Genomic DNA, 23,672 nt, shown 5'->3' on the forward strand with positions numbered 1-23,672 from the left:
TTCGAGCCGGCTTTTTAGACTATTCTTCCATTTTGCAGTAATTCTTTAAATCATAGACCTTATTATTATGGTTTTATCAATTTGTTTATGTCAATAACTTTTATATAACACTCATAGAATAACTCTCTGAAAAAAATACGGTGGCCCTGAAAAGATTCAAAATGGCATCTGGGATTATTTTTTGGTTTCTGTGCATCATCCCGATTACGGACATATACTTATTTGATGGTATTCAGCCATTTAAGACTGTTTTCCAACAACTGGAAGTCGCCATCTTAGAAATTAAAATGGTGTCCAGGGTCAATTTTGGGCATCTGTTCATCATCCAGAGAGCGGATGGCGCTATCTTAGAATTCAAAATTAAATGTGGAATCCATTTCTAGTCTCTAGACATAATTCTGGTGCCGGAAATATACAAACTGGGTGGTATTCGGCCATTTTTGGCTGTTTCCATTTGTGTTGGATTACCCCCCTCCTCCTTAATCGAGAGGGGTGCTAAACCATCATAGAAAAGTTTCTTGTACTCTTAAATTTCCGCTTTCCAAATTTGGTTCCATATGCTTAATAAAATCTCGAGTTATGTAGAATCTTGTGTTCCAATTGTACGGAAGCCCTTTCTTGCTTCCTTCACATGCCGAATTTGGTTCTATTTGCTTGATTAGCTCTCGAGCTATGCAGAAATTTGTATTGACCCCCATCTCCCCACAACCTCCCAGAGTTGGGTGGGGTGTCATATCATCATAGAAACATTGCTTGCCCCCAAAAAGCCCCACATGATCAATTTGGTTTCATTTCCTTGATTAGTTCCCGAGTTGTGCAGAAATTTGTATTTCATTTGTATGGGAACCCACCCTTCTAGGAGAGGGAAGGGTGTCGACCTACCACAGAAACATTTCTTGATTAAATCTCGAGTTATACATATATTTGTGTTTCGTTTGTATGGGAGCCCTCCCTTCCAGAGCCAGAAGGGGTGTCAAACTACCATAGAAATAGTTTTTCTACTTCTTAAATCATCCACATGCCAAATTTGGCTCCATTTGCTTGATTAGTTTGCGAGTTTTGCAAAGATTTCTGTTTCATTCGTATGGGAGAAGGGTAGGGTCTCAAATTATCATAGGACCTTCCCCGGCCCTGAAAACCCCTACATACAAACTTTCACGCCGATCGGTTCAGTTTGGAAATGACTATATGGATCAGACAGACAGGCAGAGCTCCATTTTTATATGTATAGAGACAGAACGATTTTGATCATGAAAATTGGTCTGTACTGAATTTTTTTCAGAATTGAAAAATAAAAAGAAGTTTTCGGTTTCTCAATCCTATCCCAATCAGCACTTGTCAATGTTTAGTTTCAATTTTTATTTTGAAAAATTGCTTTTGGAGTGACGCATTTTTCACCAAGTAGAGTTGGTCAATGAGGATATCTTCGAATCTTCGCACCAAAAATCGTGTTATATGAGTGATAACTAAAAATAATTCAATGATGAAATGAACTGCAGTCTTCATTAGGCTGTATAATAGGGTGCCAACGAAAACCAATTTTTCGAATTCCGTTTAGCGGTTTAAAAGTTTCGTCCTCTCGAAAAATATCCTCAACCAAACTTCCAGCTCAATCGGGCTTGGGGAAGTGGTGCCTCAAAGCGGTCAAAGTTTCAACTTTCAACAAAATCTGGTGTCACGACAAAAAAAAATTTGTTCGAAAAACATCGACTTTCTGGGGCTTTTCAGCCCTACCGCTAGACGAAATTCGAAGGTTGATTTTTCCTATATGTTCCATTGGCCCCAGCTCACGAATTTCTTTATCCCAGAAAATCGATGTTTTTCAAAACGTTTATTTTGACATGACTCCAGATCACGGCGTTTAATGCATCTCTAAGACATTTGGCATCAAAAAAGAATTTTTAGCATATATTTCGACATATTCCACTTTGAACAGCTATAGCTTTTTTAAAGACAGCCTAGCTTCAGTGTCTTCGGCCAAGCTGTTAAGCATCCAAAATACTATACTTTGATAAATGTAGTGCATAAATCATTACTGAACTCTCTATAAAGGGGAATGCATGAAGTAGGTTTTCCCATACAAATCTTCATACAAATTTGAAATGCTATGCACCAAGCGGAGACAAAACCAATCGACTTTCGGCAGGCTTAGGATTCTTTGGGCTTCAAATGGAACCAGATAACTTGGTTCTGGCCCCACCCTAACATTTTATTAAAGTTGAAATTATTTTTAAATTAGTTATTTTGTCTTGGCCGATTATTCTCAACGAAAACTGTGAAAGACAGTTATCGAAGATTGAGCTACATATCTTCGCAATTATTTTTGTTATTTTTGTGTATGCCAACTTAGTTATCTATCCCAAGAACAAACCGATCAAAGCTGATGTGATTATCTTTTCACAAACGATTCGAGAGTGTTTGGTTTCATGGTGAAGTTTGCGTTCCCTAGCAAATAGTTTTCAATTTCAGCTAAATAGTCTCCTGCCTTGCCACACAATCATCGGTTTCGTTTTCTGCGAGTCAAATTAGCTGAACAAAAACACTACATAAGACAGCGAATGAAAGAGTGGAGTGTTGTTTCACATGAGGACTGGAAACTCTCACCCGTATAGCTCTTACATGCAGATCGAACTTACTGTTGTGTTCGTATAAATCTCCGATTTATGGTTCAGACTTTGCGGTGCAAACTAAATATTGCAAACAGCGGGGGCACCCTGTATCATTGTTGCTCATCAGTTTGTCTGGACTGGATTTGAGCCGGGCTCCAGTCGAATCTGTGTGAACCCCAATTTGTGAGTTTTCCCTTAACCCCAACTGAGTGCGAGCTGTGCTGATGGTTTTAATTTATGCGAACTTGTGACTTTCAGATCCTCAAACAATCAACAACCCTGTCGCCGGCATCTAGCGACTAGCGGATCTGGTTTCGATCTGTTGCCATGGGGAAATGATCTTTGATATTTCGGTTTGCGTCAGTTTCAGTAAATTACACACCACTAAAGGTTATTATACCGGTCGCTGCGCCCTGAAGAGGTAAAACGGGTTTTTATCCACAGTCGCCGGTTACTTGTGGAAGCACTTATCGGAATGATATGGACTGAATGACAATCTCTGCCGTTAAAGGAGAAGAAAAGGAAAAATTTAATTTGTGCTGCCCAGTTCAGGTAATTTTCACATTACTGAATCATTACGCCTAATCAATAAGCAACAATTGAACGGTGGAAAGCAACGATGGGAAGATGAAAAGTGTATTAAATTTTAGTTGGCAAATAATACTATTTTCGTTTCTTCGAAAAATTCGATCTGACTCCGCTCAGAATGGATAGAGTTATGATTCACTAGTCGCTTGACAGTACATATTATTCAATTGATAAGTATACACGGAACACACATTTTCTGCTCACCATCCGAACTTCAACAAGCAACACTCGCTGCAAGGCGCATTTTGTTTGCAATAGTCACGGTGTGATTGAGTCACTGTCTCGAGGTTCTGTTCCTGTTGGCTTGTGCGGAATGCTAACGCAGCTGCTGCAGAAAGACATCGCTAACGTCGCCAGCCGTCAGCAGAGGCGTCCCCACATTCTCTCATCCATTGTTCCGTTCCCATGACGAAACATTCGCGGAGTCTAAGACGGGTGTCAGTTTTAGACGCAACAATTGAGAACATACACTCTCGGCCAGAAGTTTCTACCCTAAAACACTCAAGTGGAAACGAAATCGTTCTCATCTCACCAACTAAGAATATCATTTCGTTTATTGCATCCTAAGGATTGTATCATTCCTTTGAAAACCTACTTTAATTTTCGTAATTTCGTTGTTGTTGGCACTTACTATTAGCCGTTGTCTTGAAATGTTTTACAATATGGTTACAAGGCAATTTGTGCGAGCCGACAAAGGAATGCCACGAAATGCACGGCCAAATGTCAACCGACTACGGTGGAAATGTCAGAGACAAGCATCGTGATAAAATAGGCTTTTGCTTCGTTGCTCGAACATCCTTTCCACGGCGATTAGTCTCTGGCGCATCGTCTAAAGGACGTTCGATTTGGTATAGGCTAGGTGGTATAGGTCTTGTCTTTCTCACCGCTTGACAGGAAACAATCGCTCGTTTCGTCGATGCTGTCTGACAAACTGTGCGAATCTTTGTGGAACGAAACTTTGATGATTATAAATAAACTCGTTATATGTGAAATTTTAGGAGGCTGAAGATATGAGGATTGACTTCACATTTCCGTTCGCACCTTTTTTTGGCTTATTTTGATTAGTTCATGTTTTCGAAACGACCTAGTCCTACTTTTTGGTGGCATCTAGCTAATCATGAGAATAAACAAATAAATTGGATTGTGTCAATTGGCAACAATTTTTTCAAAAACGAATGAGATGTCGAATCATCTGCTGGTTTATTTTGGAAATTGGATTGAAGAAAAAAAGTTGAAGAGGTTGTGTATGAGCCATGTCCGCAAGTTAACCCATTCATCAACTCAATATGTCTTAGGTCAATGTATTTTTTCATCCCCCCAGTTCTTATATTACATGGTATTTGATCGTTTCAGACTGTTTTCTGGAAACTGACAGTCGCCAACTTGGATTTAAAAATGACAAAAATGTAGGAAATCCGTTGTTAACTAACTGAGTTATAGCATTTGAAACCGGACAATTTTCGTGACGCACTCGGAGGTTTTCCGTATTTCAATTTGCCAAAATGTTGCCATAAGACGTAACTCTACGTCAAAAAATGACATCACATTAGAAAATCAGAATGTAAAAAAGTGTGAAAAGTGAAAGATTTAGAAATTATCCTAGTCTTCAAACTGAATTTTATTGACCACTATAACCAGGGGCGACTCGTGGCTTTTGAACCTGCCTGTTCAACTACAAATTCTGAAAATCACAGTTTGGGGGAGTAATCACAATCAAGACACTCTCAATTATCGTACATAAGGCATGCATGTTAGAGTTTTTTAAGGAACAAAGAAGACTGCACACCTGCACCAAATTATAAGTTCATTACTGCTGATAGTATAGTTTGGTATTTACGTCAATCATTTTTATTTCTCGTTTGAATAGTTTGGAAGTATTTTTTTTTTAAATCAATTATTAGCTTAGTTCAGCCAAATTATTTAACCATGTGCAATATTCGATTCGATTCGAGCTTCGAGCTGTGACTACCGCACTTTTCATAGTTGCTGCTCCGTGATGGATCTGAGCTAGTGAAGTTGCACAAAGAACTACATATAGATGGCTATTTGGGATTAATTTACCATCTTAGATGTACAACAATGCAGTAGCTTCCGCTTTGAAAAGATCGATAACGGCGCCGGCTTCGTCTTTACGGTCGGGTAGAAGAAGGTCGTTGTTGCCAGAGACCGAGTTTAGTTCTGCATCTCTAACGACTAGTAACGGAAGGGAAGGTCACTTTGTCTCACCGTGATCAGTGACCGAAATTTATACTTTTGCCCCGTGTAGAGACACGCCTTTATAAAGCTTCTACTGCTCTTCTTTACCGAGCTTCGTTAGTTAGCCTACCAAGTATCGGCAATTATAACTGCCTGGAGCAGTTATAAGTTCATTGAACTTTTTTTCTGCAATTTAGCGTGAAGGGAAGGGTGAAAAGGAGAATAAACTATGCGTAAAAGTCCCTCTGACCGCGAACTCTGATTCTACTAAGATTTGAACTCTTGACAACGCGGACTCTGTAACCTTGAGGCTACGAGCTCCTTTTTACGTGCAATATTCAAATTGATTTAATTGAGTAAATGTCAACAATTTACTTTTTTTATGGGTTATATACCTTTTTGCTCGAGAAAAAAGGGAAAGTCTGAAATTTTTTTAAGCATGTACTGCCCATAATCGCATAATTGTAACATTTGCAAAATTGGTTGTTCGAGAAAATGACACTTTTATATTTTGACCTTAAATGCATTGTTCCCAATAATTCTTGCAAATAGACACTTCAAATAAACTTACTATCATGAAGAAATTTTTGCAATCATACTTTTATTCCGTCACTTTCAAGGTACTTTTGAAATATATCACGAGGGAAATGAAGTTTTTCTTGTATTCAACAAGCATGAGCTGAACATCAGAAACGGATCACCGGTGGTTGGTTACTGGATCATTATAACTTTCGAGTTCCAAACGATGCAGATGTGGATTTGGATGGAAGCTTTTTTTACAAAAAAGTTGAAAAAGCCAAGTAGTGTGACAATTATGCGGTTATTTACGCTATGTGACAAAACAACTTGGTATTTTTTACGACTTTTTTCAAACAAACATAAATATATCTTTTCAGATGTAAAAAGTACATACTATTTTAAGCGTTTTCCAATAAAAAGCACGAAATCCATAAAATGTCGAATGTTACAATTATGCGATTACAGGCAGTGTAGCAGCACCTGTTTTATTGCATAAAAGTAATAACTTCTGTTAATCAGCAACAAAAAACACGTTTGTTCATAAGAAATACCAATTATTTGTGGAGTAATGACCACTTCCCCGAAACGCTGTACATAGTTGGTGTGTGTAAAAAACGCTTGCATTCATTTTTTTCCACAAATTTTTCGTTCCGGATTGCTTTTTTGTTTAAAATATTGTGATTCTTGATCAGTGGTTTGAAGTGATCACCTGAAAATTCGTGATAAAAAATACTAAACAGAAGATACTGATCTTACAACACTAGGCAATGTTTACGTGTCCTGAAATGCAACTTTTGCAAGATTCACGTACTTGTCAAAGTTAACCCTTGCATGTCCTTTATGTTTAATTTGGAGAAGTGAGTAAAGTTTAATAAAAGCCCAAAAAATATAATTTTTAACAATAATTATTTTTAACAAAAAAATATAATTTTTAACAATAAAAATAATTAATATATGGACTGATGTCTTCGCGAGAAATTACCAAAATTTTTGATCGATGATCAAATGAATTCATCATCTATCATGAACATATCAAATAGCACACTTCCAAGAGAATGTGTGGATTTCAAGGGTGATCAGTTCCACTCCGATTTATCTCATAGTACCATATAGAATTTTCGAAAATTTCCATAAGGTTTTCTTGAGCACATACCAGTACTTGTTTTAAATATATATTATATCGGGAAAAAAAAAACTAAATGAATGTTCATTGGAGAATATTACAAAAATTGACCAATTTCACCTTGTTCTCAGGTACTTCTGGATGTGAATGTTTTTGATCGAAATTTTAAAGATTTTTGATGCCAAAACACGTGCTGACCTACATATTGGCAGGCAATCATCGTCGTCAGCTCTAGTTGCTGATGGTGCCTTAAACCTTAAACGCTTCTGTTACAGTTCTTAAGATCCATACATTGTTGAAACTTCATATCTTGCGTCATGTTTGCATTGAAAAATGGACTTTTTTTGGATTCCGAGCGGTCTTCTGGCAAATAACTGGAACATTCGCCATGGCGAACGAAAATATGCGTGTAAGCATGTTTTAGTTCTTTTTTTCGGTTTTATCAATCAATTCCTCCTTAGTTTTTGCAAGAAAGTTTTTAGAGAAGATCGTACGCTTCAGGTTCGCGCAGAAATTCTCGATGAGATGAAACTGGGGAACGCTGGGCGAGCTCACCGACTTCGGTACCACATCAATATTTAGCCGCTCCATCTCCTCCAACTATCGCTCCGAGAAGTCCGGCCAAAACACCACGTCTTCGCCCTCATGGTATTACTTGACAAACGACGCAACTTCCGGCAGGCACTTCGTACTATAAATTTCCCCGTACACGGCTAGTCCGGAGCGAAAGAGAGGCGGCTGACTGTCAACCACAGCATCGCTTCTTAGGGGAACTTGATGTGTGAAATGAACTTCACCTCGGACCTCACTTCCTTCGTGCGGAAAGTGGAAAACGAAGCGCCCTGCCAGTCGTTGCCATCCAGGGTGAGATAGGTCTTGTCGCCCATCCCCTGCCACGTCGCGAATCGCCGGGAAAATCGAGCTTCTCGTCGCTCAGAGTCATCGGCTGTCCGGACCGGGCTTTCTTTCGATGCTTTGATTGTTATTCTAAAGTGCTAAGATTTTGTAGATGCCGAAACGGACGTATCCGGCATCTACACAGTGCCGCACGATGTCCGTTTTTGACGCGGCGAGGTACCGTTCTTTGAATGCGCACACTTCTGACTGGAACAGCTTCACTGTTTTCGCCATTATGGTTAGAGTTCGATTGGTAGTACTATTACATTTTCTTTGCTGACTCATGGGTTACTATAATTGATGCTGCATGGTAAGTTTCGTTAGTGCGTGTGAACCGGTGAAAAATGAGCAATTTTTGTCCATTTTTTCAATGTCCACTAAAATGCTCTTCGTAAGCTAGATTGAGCCTCACATCGTCTTTCATCATATGCTGTATCATCTATTTGATTACAGTGATGTTTACTTGGGCAGTTGCCTGTAACAAGGCCACTGAAGGTAGTTTTGAGATATTGAGTAGTCGCTGGGTTCATGTTTTTTTTTTTTTGAGATTCTTAAGTTCCATTTTGAGGGCTCTCTGAGATCGCACAGAACGATTTTTGCCCTTCGAGTAACTGAATTGAACCGTTCCTCGCGCTTTTTCATTCTTTTTTGTACCGCAATGCCCTAGGAATGTGATGTTGATATAAAAGTATTGATAAGAAATGAAATTTATTAAATCAACATATATTGTAATCTCATTATTAAAAGTAAAAAAAAAAAAAAGTATTGATAAGAAATGAAATTTATAAAAAAGTATAAAAGTATTGATAAGAAATGAAATTTATTAAATCAACATATATTGTAATCTCATTATTAAGGGAGCATAAGTCATAGGTTGAAATTCTGTACGTATTTATGTTGAATGAATGAGCCAAGCTTAGGTGCACTCAGTTCCCAGTATTATGGGTCACTTAAAACCAGGTCAACACTATTTTTCAATGTTCCTAGTTCGAGGTGATAAAATTCTATACTTGTTCCGGATTTATCTCCTACTAGAGTTTTGCATCATGATCGGACCAGTCAGTATGCGAGATTGTTTCATTATTTAACGAAAAATTTCTTAAAATATTCACCAGTATCGTCGAATATCTTCTCTTGATGATGATCAAAAAGATTCATTTGGATTATTTCAAGTGACACTATTAGTGAAAAAGTTTTAAAAAATGATCCATTTTGGAGCACAATTCGCGCTTAAAACTGCTTTCAGGTCTTGTTTTCCAGAATTGATAATGGAAAAGAATATTCAAAGATTTCGGTATATTTTTTAGCAGAATATTCAGGTAACATTTAAAATTCGATTTGAAATACTTTTCGTGCGAAATATTTGCTGTAAAACTGTAATTATTTTTTCAACACGTAATTGTAATTAATGTTTAAAATTCTATGCATTTTTGATGTGCAAACTACTCACAAAAATAAACACACGCCGCACATTCTTCGTAGCTTTCTCTAATGCGTAACACCACTAAATAAAATTATTCAACTCCTAAAACTCTTTTTTATGACATTGGGATGGATTCAATCCAGCCATGAAGAAATACTTGTTGTGTCGGTAAAAGTTTATTTATATATTTTTACAAAAGTGTAAAAATCGGTCGATGTTTTCGATGAAATCGTTGAAGTACAATATTTCGATCAAATTACATGGCAGTGATATTATGAAACGTAACAAAATTTCGATATATCAACACTGTAAACACCTTTTTTTGTGCCTAAATCGGACTATTTTCACCGGTACGGCAAAACTCGTACCTCGATCGTTTGAAAGTAGAATACGTGTTCCCCTGTTTACTTCATCTGTTAGAGCGTGGGTATGAAATCCACTCTACCAAGCACGCGCCGCCGGTATTTGGCGGATCGTCGTCGTCAGAAATGCGTTCAGTTAACGGATTCTCGAGGTAACTTTATCGAACCTCGCCATCGGATATTATTTGACATACACGCGTTTCTCGTGTGTTTCCCTGGCAACGACGAAAAAATAGCTTACCCAAAGTTAGCTTTATAAAAAAAACCGATCTGCCTTTCTTCGATGCCAATGCCCCCGTCCACTCGAAACAGACACAGTGCCTGGGCAAGGGACTGCTCGGTTCCAGTGCTTCCCTATTTCGCCACATCTGCTCCAAGCGGTTTGCGTCCACACGCTAGCTTCTCACACTCAGCTGAGCGGTTAGTGTCGTGTGAGCAGCGTTGCCAGGTCATTTTTTCAAAAATCTGGAAAAGGCAAAATAAAAATCTGGAAAAAATCTGGCAATCATTTCATGGGGTGAAGGGTTAATTTTTCGAATAAAAGTCTTGGGGTACGCGAAATTTGAGGTGACAAAATTGCAAAATTTCGCGCCAAAATTGAAGTGATGACCTTTTTGCGGAACAGAGAAAATAAAATCTGGATCATCCATGAAAAATCTGGATAATTGGACATCAAAGCTGTCTACCTGGATACATGTTCAAAAATCTGGATAATCCAGCTAAATCTGGATACCTGGCAACGCTGCGTGTGAGTGTGTCTGTGAGTATGTTTATATTAATCTGCATCCTCTCCTGCTGCTTCTGCTACTGTTGCCGTCAGCTCACCGTTTGCTAGGTCGACTGGTTAGCGAGAGCCGGACCAGTTCCAGCCAGACCGATCGCCAGTCCAGCATGGATGTGATCTCGCATGCTACTTCGGTCTTGATTTCTTCATACACCCGTTTGTCCACGCGATGCCGTGGCTTCAAGTGCCACACAGAAAAGTTGATTGTACCCTGTGCAAATAATGACCTTGACTAGTTATGCTCTTTTTGTGTTTCTGTGCTTTGTTCCTTTTCTCATTCTGGCTATCAATGTTTCACATAGCGTATGATGTGGGGACAGAGGAATACTGTTTTTTTTTCACTTCTGTCTTCCAGCTGGAATTTCGGGCGGTGTGCATACGTGAAATATTAATAACTGTCTGGACGATTCTTCGAGCTGCGGCTGGACTTTGAAGAAAATCGAATGTCTGCTGTTTTTTTTCCAGCCCAACGTCAGCGCCTAATCAAAGTACAAATTGAACATTCCCAGATCACGATCAACTAAATAGCCATTCTGCACGTAGTAGAAGAGATCGTGGGATTTGGTTGGTTGAAAGTCCATTCCCTTTGCTCGAGCATTACTTTGATACACCATTTAGCGGAAAGACGTTAAACGGTTAGCTTTTGCCCAGCTTTTTTTTTTTCAAAGCGTAACAACCGGAGTCGATCCCACGAGAAAAGAGGTTTTGGCGAGTCAAGGCGGAATTTCCCACTCGCGGACCGGTTCCACGGCGGCTGCCGTTTGGTCTGTGCGATCAAGTTCTTTGCCCTCCACCCTATATACACTTTTTCAGGTTCACCGAAAAAGAAAACACGCAAAATAACGAAGCAGCGCCAAATGCCAAATGGAATCAAGAACGGCCAATCACTTTTGTCGCGAAACTCTGCCCAATTGGTGGCTGGTATAGTGGGCTTTTGGCCTTATGCTTTGTCGCTGTCATTTGCTCTTGGACTTTAATGGAGCCAATCTTTTTCTTTTATATTTCAACTGCATGAATGTTGAAAGGTTTTACTTGATTTCATTCTTGAGCTACAATTTAAAAAAAAATACTCCGATTCGTAATGGCCGACTTGCTTGACGAGAGCGAAACACTCTATAAAGCACAACAGCACACGAGCAATTACTTGATTATGATTTTTTTATCGATAACGAACTTTTTAATTAGCTTATCACGACACCAAACAAAGCCAACGAAATTCGATAACAGTGATAGATCTGATGTAACAGCTATTTTAGGATGACTCATTTGAGGACAAGAAAAGATTTTGTATGAAAGTAGTTGGTCTATTACTGTTCTTTATGAGTGTCGAAGACTATTTTATTATCTTGAGTGGATCGTATTTACCAGCACGACGTTATTCGATTGCATGATAGATGTCTTTGTCTGATGGTGGTAAGATCCTCATATAATTTGTAATTCTAGGCAATTTTTTTTTTGAAAATGTTGAAGTCTATAACGAACTGATGAGACTTTGTGTACGTTTTTGACTTTTGACTTCTACTGCAATTGTCTACAGAAGCGTTGTAAGTACAAAGTCAGTAGAACAAATATTTAATAGGACGATAATTTCGTGCTTATCCGTTGCTCATTAAATGCCATAACACCGCATTTAATGCTCCGTAATTTCTTTAAAAAATACTCTTTCTGCTACCTTACGAAAATAGCTATCGAAAATAGCATTTTAAGCCTTGTTTTTCTTTGAAACTGAATTTCATAATAATTTTATTGATTTAAAAAATCACAAGGGCTGTGTGCAAAGCCACGACCGCAAGGTTTACGTAGAACTACAGAGCAGTTGAAGTTGAAACACTATCCAGCGCAAACGAGTCTCAACAGGCGGAGTGCATGCAGATTAATATAACATTTAACTTTCAATTCTAACAAAACGAGAAAATATTAAATCTTCATTTCATTTGTTTGGTTGTCCTAAATAGAACAGTTTGTTGTTCAATTGGAAAACGGATATGATGTTGATTGCTCTCCTGTGCTATTCCGACAGCGGCAATTGTGGTGAATTTGCGTACGACGGAGGCAACGAAACATCTGTCTTATTGGATGGGAGAAAGCAAAATATTTTAAAATCTTGTAAACATTTAATTCAAATAATATTACCAAATCTCAATGAGGCACTCTGTTAACGAAGTGGGAGGCTGTATTCACACTGAAAATCAGACAGTCAGCAGAAATTTTGATTGCCAGAATCCAGAATGCTCGGCAGAGCTTCACCGGAGAAAGGCTGAAACCCTCGACCGGCAATGATGCCCCGACATTGTGTGAAAAAAAATGATGCCCCGACAGCGGGATAATAGTTCTTAGGTAAGGATCCATAATTAGACGGATGTCCGTAGAGAAATGTTTGCAGCTTTGGTGCCAGAACAAAGCAGAGCTAACTAAGTATAACGAAGACATCTATTACAGCAGATACCACTGGTGCTATCCGCTGCCCCTGCTGCTGTTGCTAAGAAGGGACTGTTCTAGTTGCTTTCCAGAACTAATATGACTAGTTTAGGCAAAAGCAGCCTCTTATATAGGCCGAATAGTATAATACCGATTTACCAAGTTGTCGACCGTGCTTGGGAAAATAAGTGTTAAGTGACCAACCAGAAGTCGAATTCTGCGTTTTACAAGGCTTAACAACTTTAAAGAGTACAATAGTTCGAATAGTCAAATTACAATGTTCTCCATTTTGGCGGATGCATGGAAGATTTTCACATCGATTGTTACAGGAACGAACGAAATCCATCTAAAACGAAACTACTCAATAGGATTTAAAATTAGACATATGTTCCACTTTTTCCGTTTCCAGATTTTCATTTTACATCCTTATGTATTTTTTATAGTGGTTTTAACCTTTAGGGTCATTCGCCACTCACATACCTATGTAACCGAACTTCCTAAGCGACATTGTTCTACGTCAAAACTTAAAAAATTAATTTTCTTAAATTCTTAAAAACATTTTCTTCTAAAAATGATCAGAAACCTTTACATGCAGATGTAAGATTACAGTAAGATGTCAATTGAATACACCATAAATAGATAGCTTCGATAAATTAGGAAAAAATGTGATAAAAGAAAAAAAATCGATAGTGAATATTCGCATATATGTTCGTATGAGTGTTGGTATATTCGTGTGCATGTGTGTGTAAATTCCGGTTATAGAAATACTCATACCGAATATACGGGTTTCGACAACTCGATCAGAACAATATCAATTAGGGTAGGGAACATATTCTAAGCAGCTTCAGGAACCGCCTGTGTATTCAGACGAAATACTCGAAATGTGTTGGGTGAAACTCAAACAGTAGTATACCAATCTGTTCGCTATCGTTTTCTCTGTCAGAGCTTGTTTTCAGATTGTAAAACTAAGTTAGCAAACTTTTTTTTTTTAGTTGTTTTATGAATTTTTCTCCATTTCATAGAAATTAGAAATTTTATTGTTAACCCACCTAAAAGTGAGAAATTTATCATCTTACGATTTTTTTTGCAACAGGCAATGTTCGATCTTATGAACGCCATGTTGCAGGCAAAATCAATGTTTGAAGCCATTCAAATAGGCACAAATTTTACTATTAAAATTGTTTCTAATTTAAAATTTAGCAATGATTTTAAATAAAACAATTAAAATATTAAATTGGAATGCTCGCTCATTGAAGGCCAATGAGAATGAGCTTTTTAATTTTTCAACAGTAAATAATGTGCACATTGCAATTATTACTGAAACATTTTTGAAACTTAACATCAAACTAAAATATGATCCCAATTACGTGGTTCATAGATATGATAGGATTCAGGGTTCCGGCGGTGGAGTTGCAATTGTTAGTCATCGCCGAATCAAACATCGTGCTCTTCCCCATCTTAAGACGAAAGTTATTGAAACTTTGGGAATTGAAGTTCAAACTGAACTTGGGATTTCATTTATTGCCGCTGCATATTTACCATTTCAATGCACACGCGAGCACAAAAATTATTTTAAAGGTGATTTACAAAAACTCACCAGAAATCGCTCGAATTTTTTTATAATCGGCGATTTTAACGCTAAACATCGATCATGGAATAATTCTCAAAGTAATTCCAATGGTAAAATTTCATTCAATGATTGTTCTTCAGGATACTATTCTATTTTGTCTCCGAATAGTCCTACATGCTTTTCTTCTGTAAGAAACCCTTCAACAATTGATTTGGTGCTAACAGATCAGTCATGTATGTAGTGATTTGATCACACATGCTGACTTTGATTCTGACCATCTTCCAATAACTTTTTCTTTATCACATGAATCAGTTTTAAACCCTATGAGCTCTGTTTTTAATTATAACAAGGCTAATTGGGAAAGATACAAAACTCATATTGAGAGAAATTTCAATAATGAGCTTGATTTTCAAAACGAAGTGAATATTGATTCCGCTTTGGAAGCATTAAAATGTGCAATTGTTGATGCCAGGAATTATTCTATTCCAAAGGCTCAAGTGAAATTTGATTCACCAATAATTGACGAAAATCTTCAACTTCTAATTCGTTTGAAAAATGTCCGCAGACGTCAATATCAACGTTCTCGTGACCCTGTTTTTAAAACTATTTATAAAGATTTACAGAAAGAGATTAAACATAGATTTACTCTTCTGAGAAATCAAAATTTTGAGACTAAAGTTGAAAAATTGAAACCATATTCAAAACCCTTTTGGAAGCTGTCGAAGATTCTTAAGAAACCTTCAAAAGCCTATTCCAGTTTTAAAAGATGGTGAACGTTTTCTTGTATCCAATGAACAAAAGGCTCAAAGACTTGCTCAGCAGTTTGAGAGTGTTCATAACTCAAATTTGAATTTTGTGAGTCCAAGTGAAAACGAAGTCACACGTCAATTTGATTCAATTTCTTCCCAGAATTTTTTACCTGCAGAAATAATTGAAACTAACTTGAATGAGATTAAATCAATTATAAAAAATTTCAAAAATATGAAAGCACCTGGTGACGATGGAATCTTTAATATACTAATCAATCATCTCCCTGAGAGCACAATGGAATTTTTAGTGAAAATTTTCAATTGCTGCTTCAAAATTGCATATTTTTCCAAATAATGGAAAAATGCAAAAATTACTCCAATTTTAAAACCGGATAAGAACCCAGCTGAAGTTTCAAGTTATCGACCAATCAGTTTGCTTTCTTCAATAAGTAAACTGTTTGAGAGAATTATTCTTAACAGAATGATGTCACACATCAACGAAAATTCAATTTTTGCAAATGAACAGTTTGGATTTCGCCATGGGCATTCCACAACTCATCAATTGCTCAGAGTTACTAATATGATACGAGCTAACAAATCTGAAGGTTATTCCATTGGAGCTGCTCTTTTAGACATAGAAAAAGCATTCGACAGTGTTTGGCATAAAGGTTTGATTGCGAAATTGCAAACTTTTAATTTTCCAATTTTCCTAATCAAAATTTTAAAAAATTAGCTTACTGATCGAACTCTGCAGGTTGTCTATCAGAATTCAAAATCTGATAGATTTCCTGTCAGAGCAGGTGTACCTCAAGGTTCAGTCTTGGGTCCAGTCCTGTACAACATATTCACTTCAGATCTTCCTGATTTGCCTCCAGGATGCACAAAGTCATTGTTCTGCGATGACACAAGCATTTCCGTAAAAGGAAAAAGCCTTCGTGTCATATGCAGTCGATTGCAGAAAAGTCTAGATATTTTTTCTTCCTACTTGCAAAAGTGGAAAATCTCCCCCAATGCTTCTAAAACTCAAATGATAATTTTTCCGCATAAGCCTAGGGCTTCTTTCCTCAAGCCAAACAATAATCACGTTGTCAAGAAGAATGGGGTTATTTTAAGTTGGTCCGACAAGGTTAAGTACTTGGGACTAATTTATGATAAAAAACTTATTTTCAAAGAGCACATTGAGAGTATACAAGCCAAGTGCATCAAAAATACGAGATGTTTATATCCTCTCATTAACAGGAATTCTAAACTTTGTTTAAAGAACAAACTTTTGATTTACAAACAAATTTTTAGACCAGCAATGCTTTATGCTGTACCGATCTGGTCAAGTTGCTGTTCAACAAGGAAGAAAACGCTCCAAAGGATTCAGAATAAAATTCTGAAAATGATTTTGAAGCGTCCTCCTTGGTTTGGTACACTCGAATTACATAGACTTACTGGTGTTGAACCATTAGAAGCTATGTCAAATAAAATTATTAACAATTTTCGACAAAAATCGTTGCAATCCTCAATTGCTACGATTAGCTCTCTTTATAGCCAATAAGTTAGCAATTAAGTTAGTTGTAAGTTTACTTCCCCTTTTCTGACAAGTAGGTTTAAATCCCTACGAATGATAAGTCCTAATTGCGAAAGCAAACAAATCCTAACAATTAAAATTACAAATTTCTAACAGTGTTGAGAAGTCACCATTTGTGATTGGACACACATACTCATTATTTACTAATATTTATCATAAATACTTAAGTTACTAACAAATCCCCCCTTAAAAAAAAACCATCTTACGATGGTTTTTTTTGTGAAACTTCACTAGCTCAGATCCATCACGGAGGAGCAACTACGAAATGTGCGGTCGTTCAAGCTTAAGCTCAAGCTTTAATTGATTGAAATTTCGGGGAGTAAATCTCTGAACATGACAAATTGATCTGTTCTCCAGGCGCGTTATTTTTCTTCAAATTTCACATATAATTATAGCGTATAATCAATAACTCAAAAAAACTGACGATAGTGAGAGCGGCTAAGTAATTTGAAGTAGGCAGAGGCTTTTAAAATTTACCTTGACCAGTATTTTTGCATTGGGAGACTAAAGTATTACAGAAAATAGATCATTGTAGGCAATTTGAAACATCATGTATTGTGATAATTTTTCTATACTATACTACTAAGGAAAACATTGAAAGTAGGTTAGGCGTGTTTCCAGTAATCTGTAACGTTTCGTTCATTTGTTATTACCTTACGTCGATTTTTTTGCATTAATTCTACAAAATCGCTCGAGTAAAACCACGTAGGAATTTTCAATTACTCAACAATTAAATCACTTACGAATATTTGAACACTATTTTTATTTAAAACAACGCTTACCTGTCCCAAATCTTTCTGCATCAACGCTTGTACGCAAAGCCGCTTGACAGACGTACGTACGTACGTACTAAGCAAATGACCTGAATTGTTCGTGCCTTCCGACGAAATGTAAACAAAAGAGTTCAATAAACGCCACAGGATGGACAGCAATTTGGCAAACTTTCCTCTCCGCCTGGCGGCCGTTGTCGACGTCATTGTCACTTTCATGGTAAATCGCAAATGGGGACGTTTGACGTGTCTCCTGTTAAGTGTCTACCACGTTCCGGAGGGCAGTGGACGTTTGTAAATATGTATCCCATGAAATCAGTATACATACGGTGGTGGTGATGAAGCAAAAAGACGATAATGATCGGCGCCAGAACGTTTACCTCATCGGGAACAAACGCGGGGAAAAGAAAGATCCAAAAGAAAAAGTTTATTTGTAAACATGAATCAAGACGGGTTGGACATGGCGTTGATATGAACATGTAGTGTTAACATGCCTGTTTTTTGCGTACCCGGTGCATGTTGTGGAGGAAAGTAAATCTGCATGTTAAGTCGAGTGTACTTCATTCGCTTGCACAAACTAATCAATGCATAAGCTTCGGCTCAAACGTTTAACTTTGTGAATAAATCTATACTGGGTAAGGGTATTTAATTTTCGCCGTTTGATATAAAATCGATGATCAAAAAAAAAGGTAAGAGAAAAGAGACATTAAAGCAAACATTAAAATCGATTGCAACGCTATTACTTCGAGACTTTTCTTGCTATTACTTTTTGTGATTTCGTTTGCGTTTTAGTTGAAAGTACTTGGAAAAGTTCTTTTTTTTCAACTTCGCTGGTAACGATCCGTTTGAAGCACAATCCTAATATACGCATGATGCATTGGGCCAAGTTGCACAGAAAGCAGTACACATACATTTGTATACAGGTAAAACTATGCAAAAGGGAGGAAAAAACATAAGTGTTCCACATTTTATTTAGAGCTCATGTTTTAATTAGATAATTCAATAATTCGTATAACAACATGAAAAATGTCGAATCATATCATAAAACAGTTGTACCTAATTATGTTCGAAAATAAGGACCATTAAAAAATGACAACTAAACTTTTTTCAACGCGACTTTTCTTGAATTCTAGTAATGATTCGTTCTTAGGCTTGTTTCTATTTGTCCTTAAGTAAAGTGAAACATTGGAGCGTGCCACACTAACCTTGTGTTCTATTTCTTTCCAACGATCGCGCGTTTGATTGCCAGCGTGGAACGATCTTGAATGAGGTGGATGCAAGTATCAATCAATGTTTGTTTACAAACCGTTGAGTTTTTTGGACAACGCGCCTAACAACAGGGCTGGCATGTTTGTAAGAAACCTCAATCACTCGCATTCAAATCTGCAACTCACTTCATCTAATTACACTTGTTTTAGCTTTTGCTTCGAGGGAAACCATATATTTCATATTTCAAATGTCATACGAAAGGGGCTTATTAAAAGGTACACAATTTCAGATTCCGAATGGTCATCGGCATAATAAACCGCGTGTGTTTCGTTGTGTGTTTTCACCGTCTACCGCGCTGCTACTTGCTGATAGCGGGGTTTTCCTGGAATTTCTTAGACATTTATTTACTTTCGTCGTTTCTTTCGGAGAGCGATAAGGCGGGGCACGATTGTAGAGCAAATGAGATTACAATTGTTTTCTTGATTGCTACACATCCTCCAGCTAAATATTTATAGTGTTGTTTAGAAACACACATTGAAATTGTTTCCGGTAGTAATGTTATTGAATTGACCCTAGCGGGGTGAGTTGCTTACATACTAATTCCAATTGTATATTTTTGGTTTTACCTGTAGATTAGTTAAGAATACTCCGACAGACATATTACGCAAAATCCCGAGCGTTGCTCTTGGTCACTCTTGTGATCTTTTTTCAGAAGTTTGTATCAAAATATCTTTATATTGTTTATGCAAAATTGCTCACATATCGTTTCGAAACTGTTTTCAACATGAAATTATTATGACTAATTAGTTGTGGATTTCAGATTTATAGTTGATCGTGAACATCATAAAATTAATTTCGACTTGTATTTCAAACCATATCAATGGCTCAACTTAATAGTCTCCTTTCTGTTTTTTTTTTTTTGTTTATCCCCAGGTCCAGTCACCGTGCCGATGGTGTCGCAAAATGGTACTCCTCCGATGGCAATGCCGGTGCAGGTTCCACCGGGCCACGTGATGCAGCAAATTGTCGACGAAAATGGCACTCTGCGGCACGTCATTCTATCCACCCAACATCAGCAGATCGGCCAGGGCGGTGTCCAGCATCACCTGCATGGACATTATGTAAGTCTTCACACTTCCCAATCTCACCGCGAAACGTGTCTGCTCGGTTAACGTTAAAATTATGCTTCGGTGTCGGCGCTGAAACAAAAAGGGATTAAACTGCATTACACAAGCAGGAGCGATGAAATTTAACGTTCAATAAATAGCGTAGTCAACGGTGTGTATGCGACAATGGATGGAAACTTTTGTATCTGCACTAAACTAGTTGGATGACGTCAGGCGAAATTCGCTGAAAATGTTTCGCGTTCCGTCTAATAGCCATACCGCCATAAATTAGAGTTTGCCTCTCTGGCTGCGTGTCTGGTAGAAGGTTTATGGCTCTGCAACGCTGTCTGTCTCCTCTACCTCCTCTGGTTTTTGGTTTTTGCGGTTCACGCTTTTGTTGTTAATATACCTTAGAGTTTCTTTGCAAGCTTTCGCGACGAATCCGCCTAGTAGAAGTCGCTAGTCGCTCATCTGCTTCGTTGATTTTCGATTGTTACCAATAATTAAAATAAAATTTATAACACACAAACTGGAATTGGCGAAACTTTTCTCGTATTTTTGAGCGAACGCAGTTGAAGTGAAAATTACTAAAATGTAGATCGAAGGTAATGCGTACCTAAAACAAATAAAAACCATCACTCGAAGCGTACTCTGTAGTGTAAGTCAACAGTTTTGGCGGTTCCTATCGCTTAAACAATCCATCCGGTAAGCGCCGTAGAAAGTCCGAAACGCACTTATGCGGAAAAGAAATGCGGAAGTAATTTCTTCGGCCGTCGCTTTTTTTTCTCTTTTTATCCACTCTATCGTTCATCTGTGTGTTTATGTTTGGCCCATTGTATTGCTGCCCGTGTGTACGGCTGTGATCCAAACACTTGCACCGCAAAAGGCAATCCCCGGTGATTCGTCCGACCGCGTGCACCTAAAATGCACAAAACACATCGACTCGGTTCCGACTCTTGGCCTCACTTTGTACGACTTACACAATGTGGGCAAGGAATTCCCGGCGTTTCGGTCGAGTGAATAGAAGGTGAAATAATTCAATCCCCTTCACACTGCTGGCGGTGCATGCATACCTTACCGCCGGCTGCTCTATCGACGTTTCTATCAACCGAAAGTTGATGGATTTCGCAGACGTCCGACCGCGACTGTCTGCGAGCCACACGAGAGCGGCTTGTGCCTAGAGAATATTTTTGGGTGGCCAAGTCAACTTGAGACCAATGCAGAATTTTACTGAAAGAGGATGAATTGATCGGATAAACGTTTTTTTATAGTTTGCGCTCTAGAACGAATTTTGTGTTCGCCAGTGTAATTTAGTTGCAAGGTCTCTTAAACATTTAAAAGTGAGCACTCTTAAGAGAAAAACTTTTCCATATCCATGAAATTTTTTCACTACACTTACCAACAGATTCTCAGGAAACACTAAATATTATGATGACACATAGCATCCCAGGATCATATTCGAAAACTGATGAGGATCAAACGAAAGAACAGCTAAGCTAAAATGCGACTTGGATTGAATCCCAAGAACTTGCCTGCTCCATATTCACTAAATCGAAGGTTTAATGGGTAAAGATAAGTCTCCGGGAATGGAATACAGCCAGTTATGCTCCAGAAGAGCTAGCAACTCTTTACGTAGTATCACGGAAAAGTGTAAGGTGAGCCTGGTACTGAACTACATACCTTCCAGCTGGAGACAAACTAGAGTTATTTGAATGGAACTGTTCTGACTGTTCATCCTGTAAAAAGAGTCTACATGTCACCCAATCCATTGGGCAAATTTTAATTTGTTTATAAAAACAATATATCAACCACTGACGGCGCTACACATGTTAGTGGGTAAAATCGAAAAATCCATTCAAGCCAAGGAAATTTCCCTGGCAGCTGTTCTTGACATTGAGGGAGCATTTGATAATGCATCGCACAACTCAATGCAAATAGCCAAGGGAAGGCCGCACGTTCCTGACAAGAAATTCCACCAAAGAACGTCCTCAAGGCGAGATTTTATCACCCTTGTTGTGGTCATTAATCGTAGACGACCTGCCTCAAAGCCTAAAAGAAATAGGTTTTGATGTTATTGGTTTTGTAGACGACGCAGTGATGTTGGTAAAGGAAAAGCACGACGACTCAAACATCCACTCAAACTAAGCGTGGTAAAATCCAAAGACTGGCCTGTGAATTGAACTGAAAATTTGGATGCCATACGACACCTTCTTTTACTTCATCAGGTGGTTCAACTAGGAGCGGAAAAAAGTATTCTGAGGCTGAGTCGCCAGGCTGATCTAAAAGAAGAAGATCCAACAGGACATCTAAGAACACTGAGAGATTTTCCAAAAAAAATAACAAATCTTCGGAATTGTCTACAGAATACAATAGACAGAACGGGACAGATCGAAGTAAACCACGAACGCGAACGGACGCAATTTTTCGCGGTGTCACAATTTGCTCGTTGAATATTCTTAAATTTATTGTTCTCGGATAGTGTTTCATAAATGTAATCGTTAACTGAATCAAATCAAAGGAAAAGTTGCTAGTCGAGCAAAAATCAAAAAAAAATGTGCGGAAATTGTGCTTCAAGTGACCAATAAGCAACTAACTGTGACAATTCTGGTCTATCAGCACCAGGAAAGATGAAGAAAATTGTGTATGTTATGTAATGGTGTCGAGTTTGATGCGCTGGACGAGGGTGCTTTTTGGTGCGGCCTCAATTTCAGCTGCAGCCAGGAGCCAGCTTAATTCAAGTGTTTGTTAGAAGTTGAGATCGGTTGTGAAACTTCCGCCTAATCAACCACAGTATCGGTTAAATATTGTGTGAGAAAAAGTAAGGACAGGCAACAGCCTAAACTTATTCCCAATCTGATCCGGATGACATAGGTGAGAGCGTTCCTTTTATATTTTATTATATTTTTCTTTAAATGCTGGAGCGAGTAAAGGCGCTATATCCTTGGTTTCGAAACCCGAGCATAAGGAGGAAATGCCTATGTTCCATCCCAGGAGATTGGTCAACAAAGGAGTGTACTTTCTTAGCTTTATCACTCCCAACGAATTAGGTATATTACATACGGAGCGGTTGGTACGGATTTTCCCCGTTCTTAGATTATATTGCATTATATTGCGCTACACAGTAGGCCTGGCCGTTGACAAGAAAAATGTATGGAAATCATTTTTTAAAAATGATGGATATCATTTTCCAGGATCCTTTCATGTACTGGCTGTGTTAGTGTAGACTAGACTAGACTAGACAGAATACAATAGACAGAACGGGAAAGTTGGGAACAAGATGACCTTAGAATTCATGATGGCTCACTTTGCTTCTACACAGACGGTTCTGAAATGAACGATTCTGCGGGAGCGGTATGGGACATTGGCCAACAGTATTCCAGGTGAAAATATGTCTGAGAACAAATTAACGACACGCAAATACCTGCATTTTCTGCTATAGTCAGGTAGCACTTAAAATCCTGAGTTCTCCTTTTTGCCACTCTTAACTTGTGTGAAAATGCATCCTATCGCTCTGACAGCTGGCTAAGATTCTTAGTTTCTTAAAGATACTGGTCGCTGTGGAATCGAAGGAAATGATAAGGCTGACTCAGTAGCCAGACAAGGGTCAACCAGAACCTTTTTGTGGAGTCCTAATGAGCGTTTGAAGGCTGAACTCGGTGAATGGGAAAAAGCAACAATCAAAGTAAACTGGGATATAACAAGCGGGTTACGACAATAAAAAAAAACCATAGAAAAAAATCGCGAGAAGAGTCGTTCTTTTCAAACTCAGTAAG

General features: G+C 38.1%; 1 protein-coding gene across 6 annotated transcripts in view; it reads left to right on the forward strand.

The window, feature by feature from the left end:
* The window catches only part of LOC129726473 (fibronectin type-III domain-containing protein 3a), a 75,943-nt gene that overhangs the window by 36,166 nt on the left and 16,105 nt on the right, over positions 1 to 23,672 (forward strand). For all 6 annotated transcript variants that reach the window (XM_055683203.1, XM_055683205.1, XM_055683204.1 and 3 more), the window contains exon 3: positions 19,727 to 19,914. In XM_055683203.1, coding sequence (XP_055539178.1) covers positions 19,727 to 19,914 — 188 coding nt within the window. The remainder of the gene's footprint in view (positions 1 to 19,726; positions 19,915 to 23,672) is intronic.

Source organism: Wyeomyia smithii, chromosome 3 (assembly GCF_029784165.1).
Source record: "Wyeomyia smithii strain HCP4-BCI-WySm-NY-G18 chromosome 3, ASM2978416v1, whole genome shotgun sequence".
In the NCBI taxonomy this organism is placed as follows: domain Eukaryota; kingdom Metazoa; phylum Arthropoda; class Insecta; order Diptera; family Culicidae; genus Wyeomyia; species Wyeomyia smithii.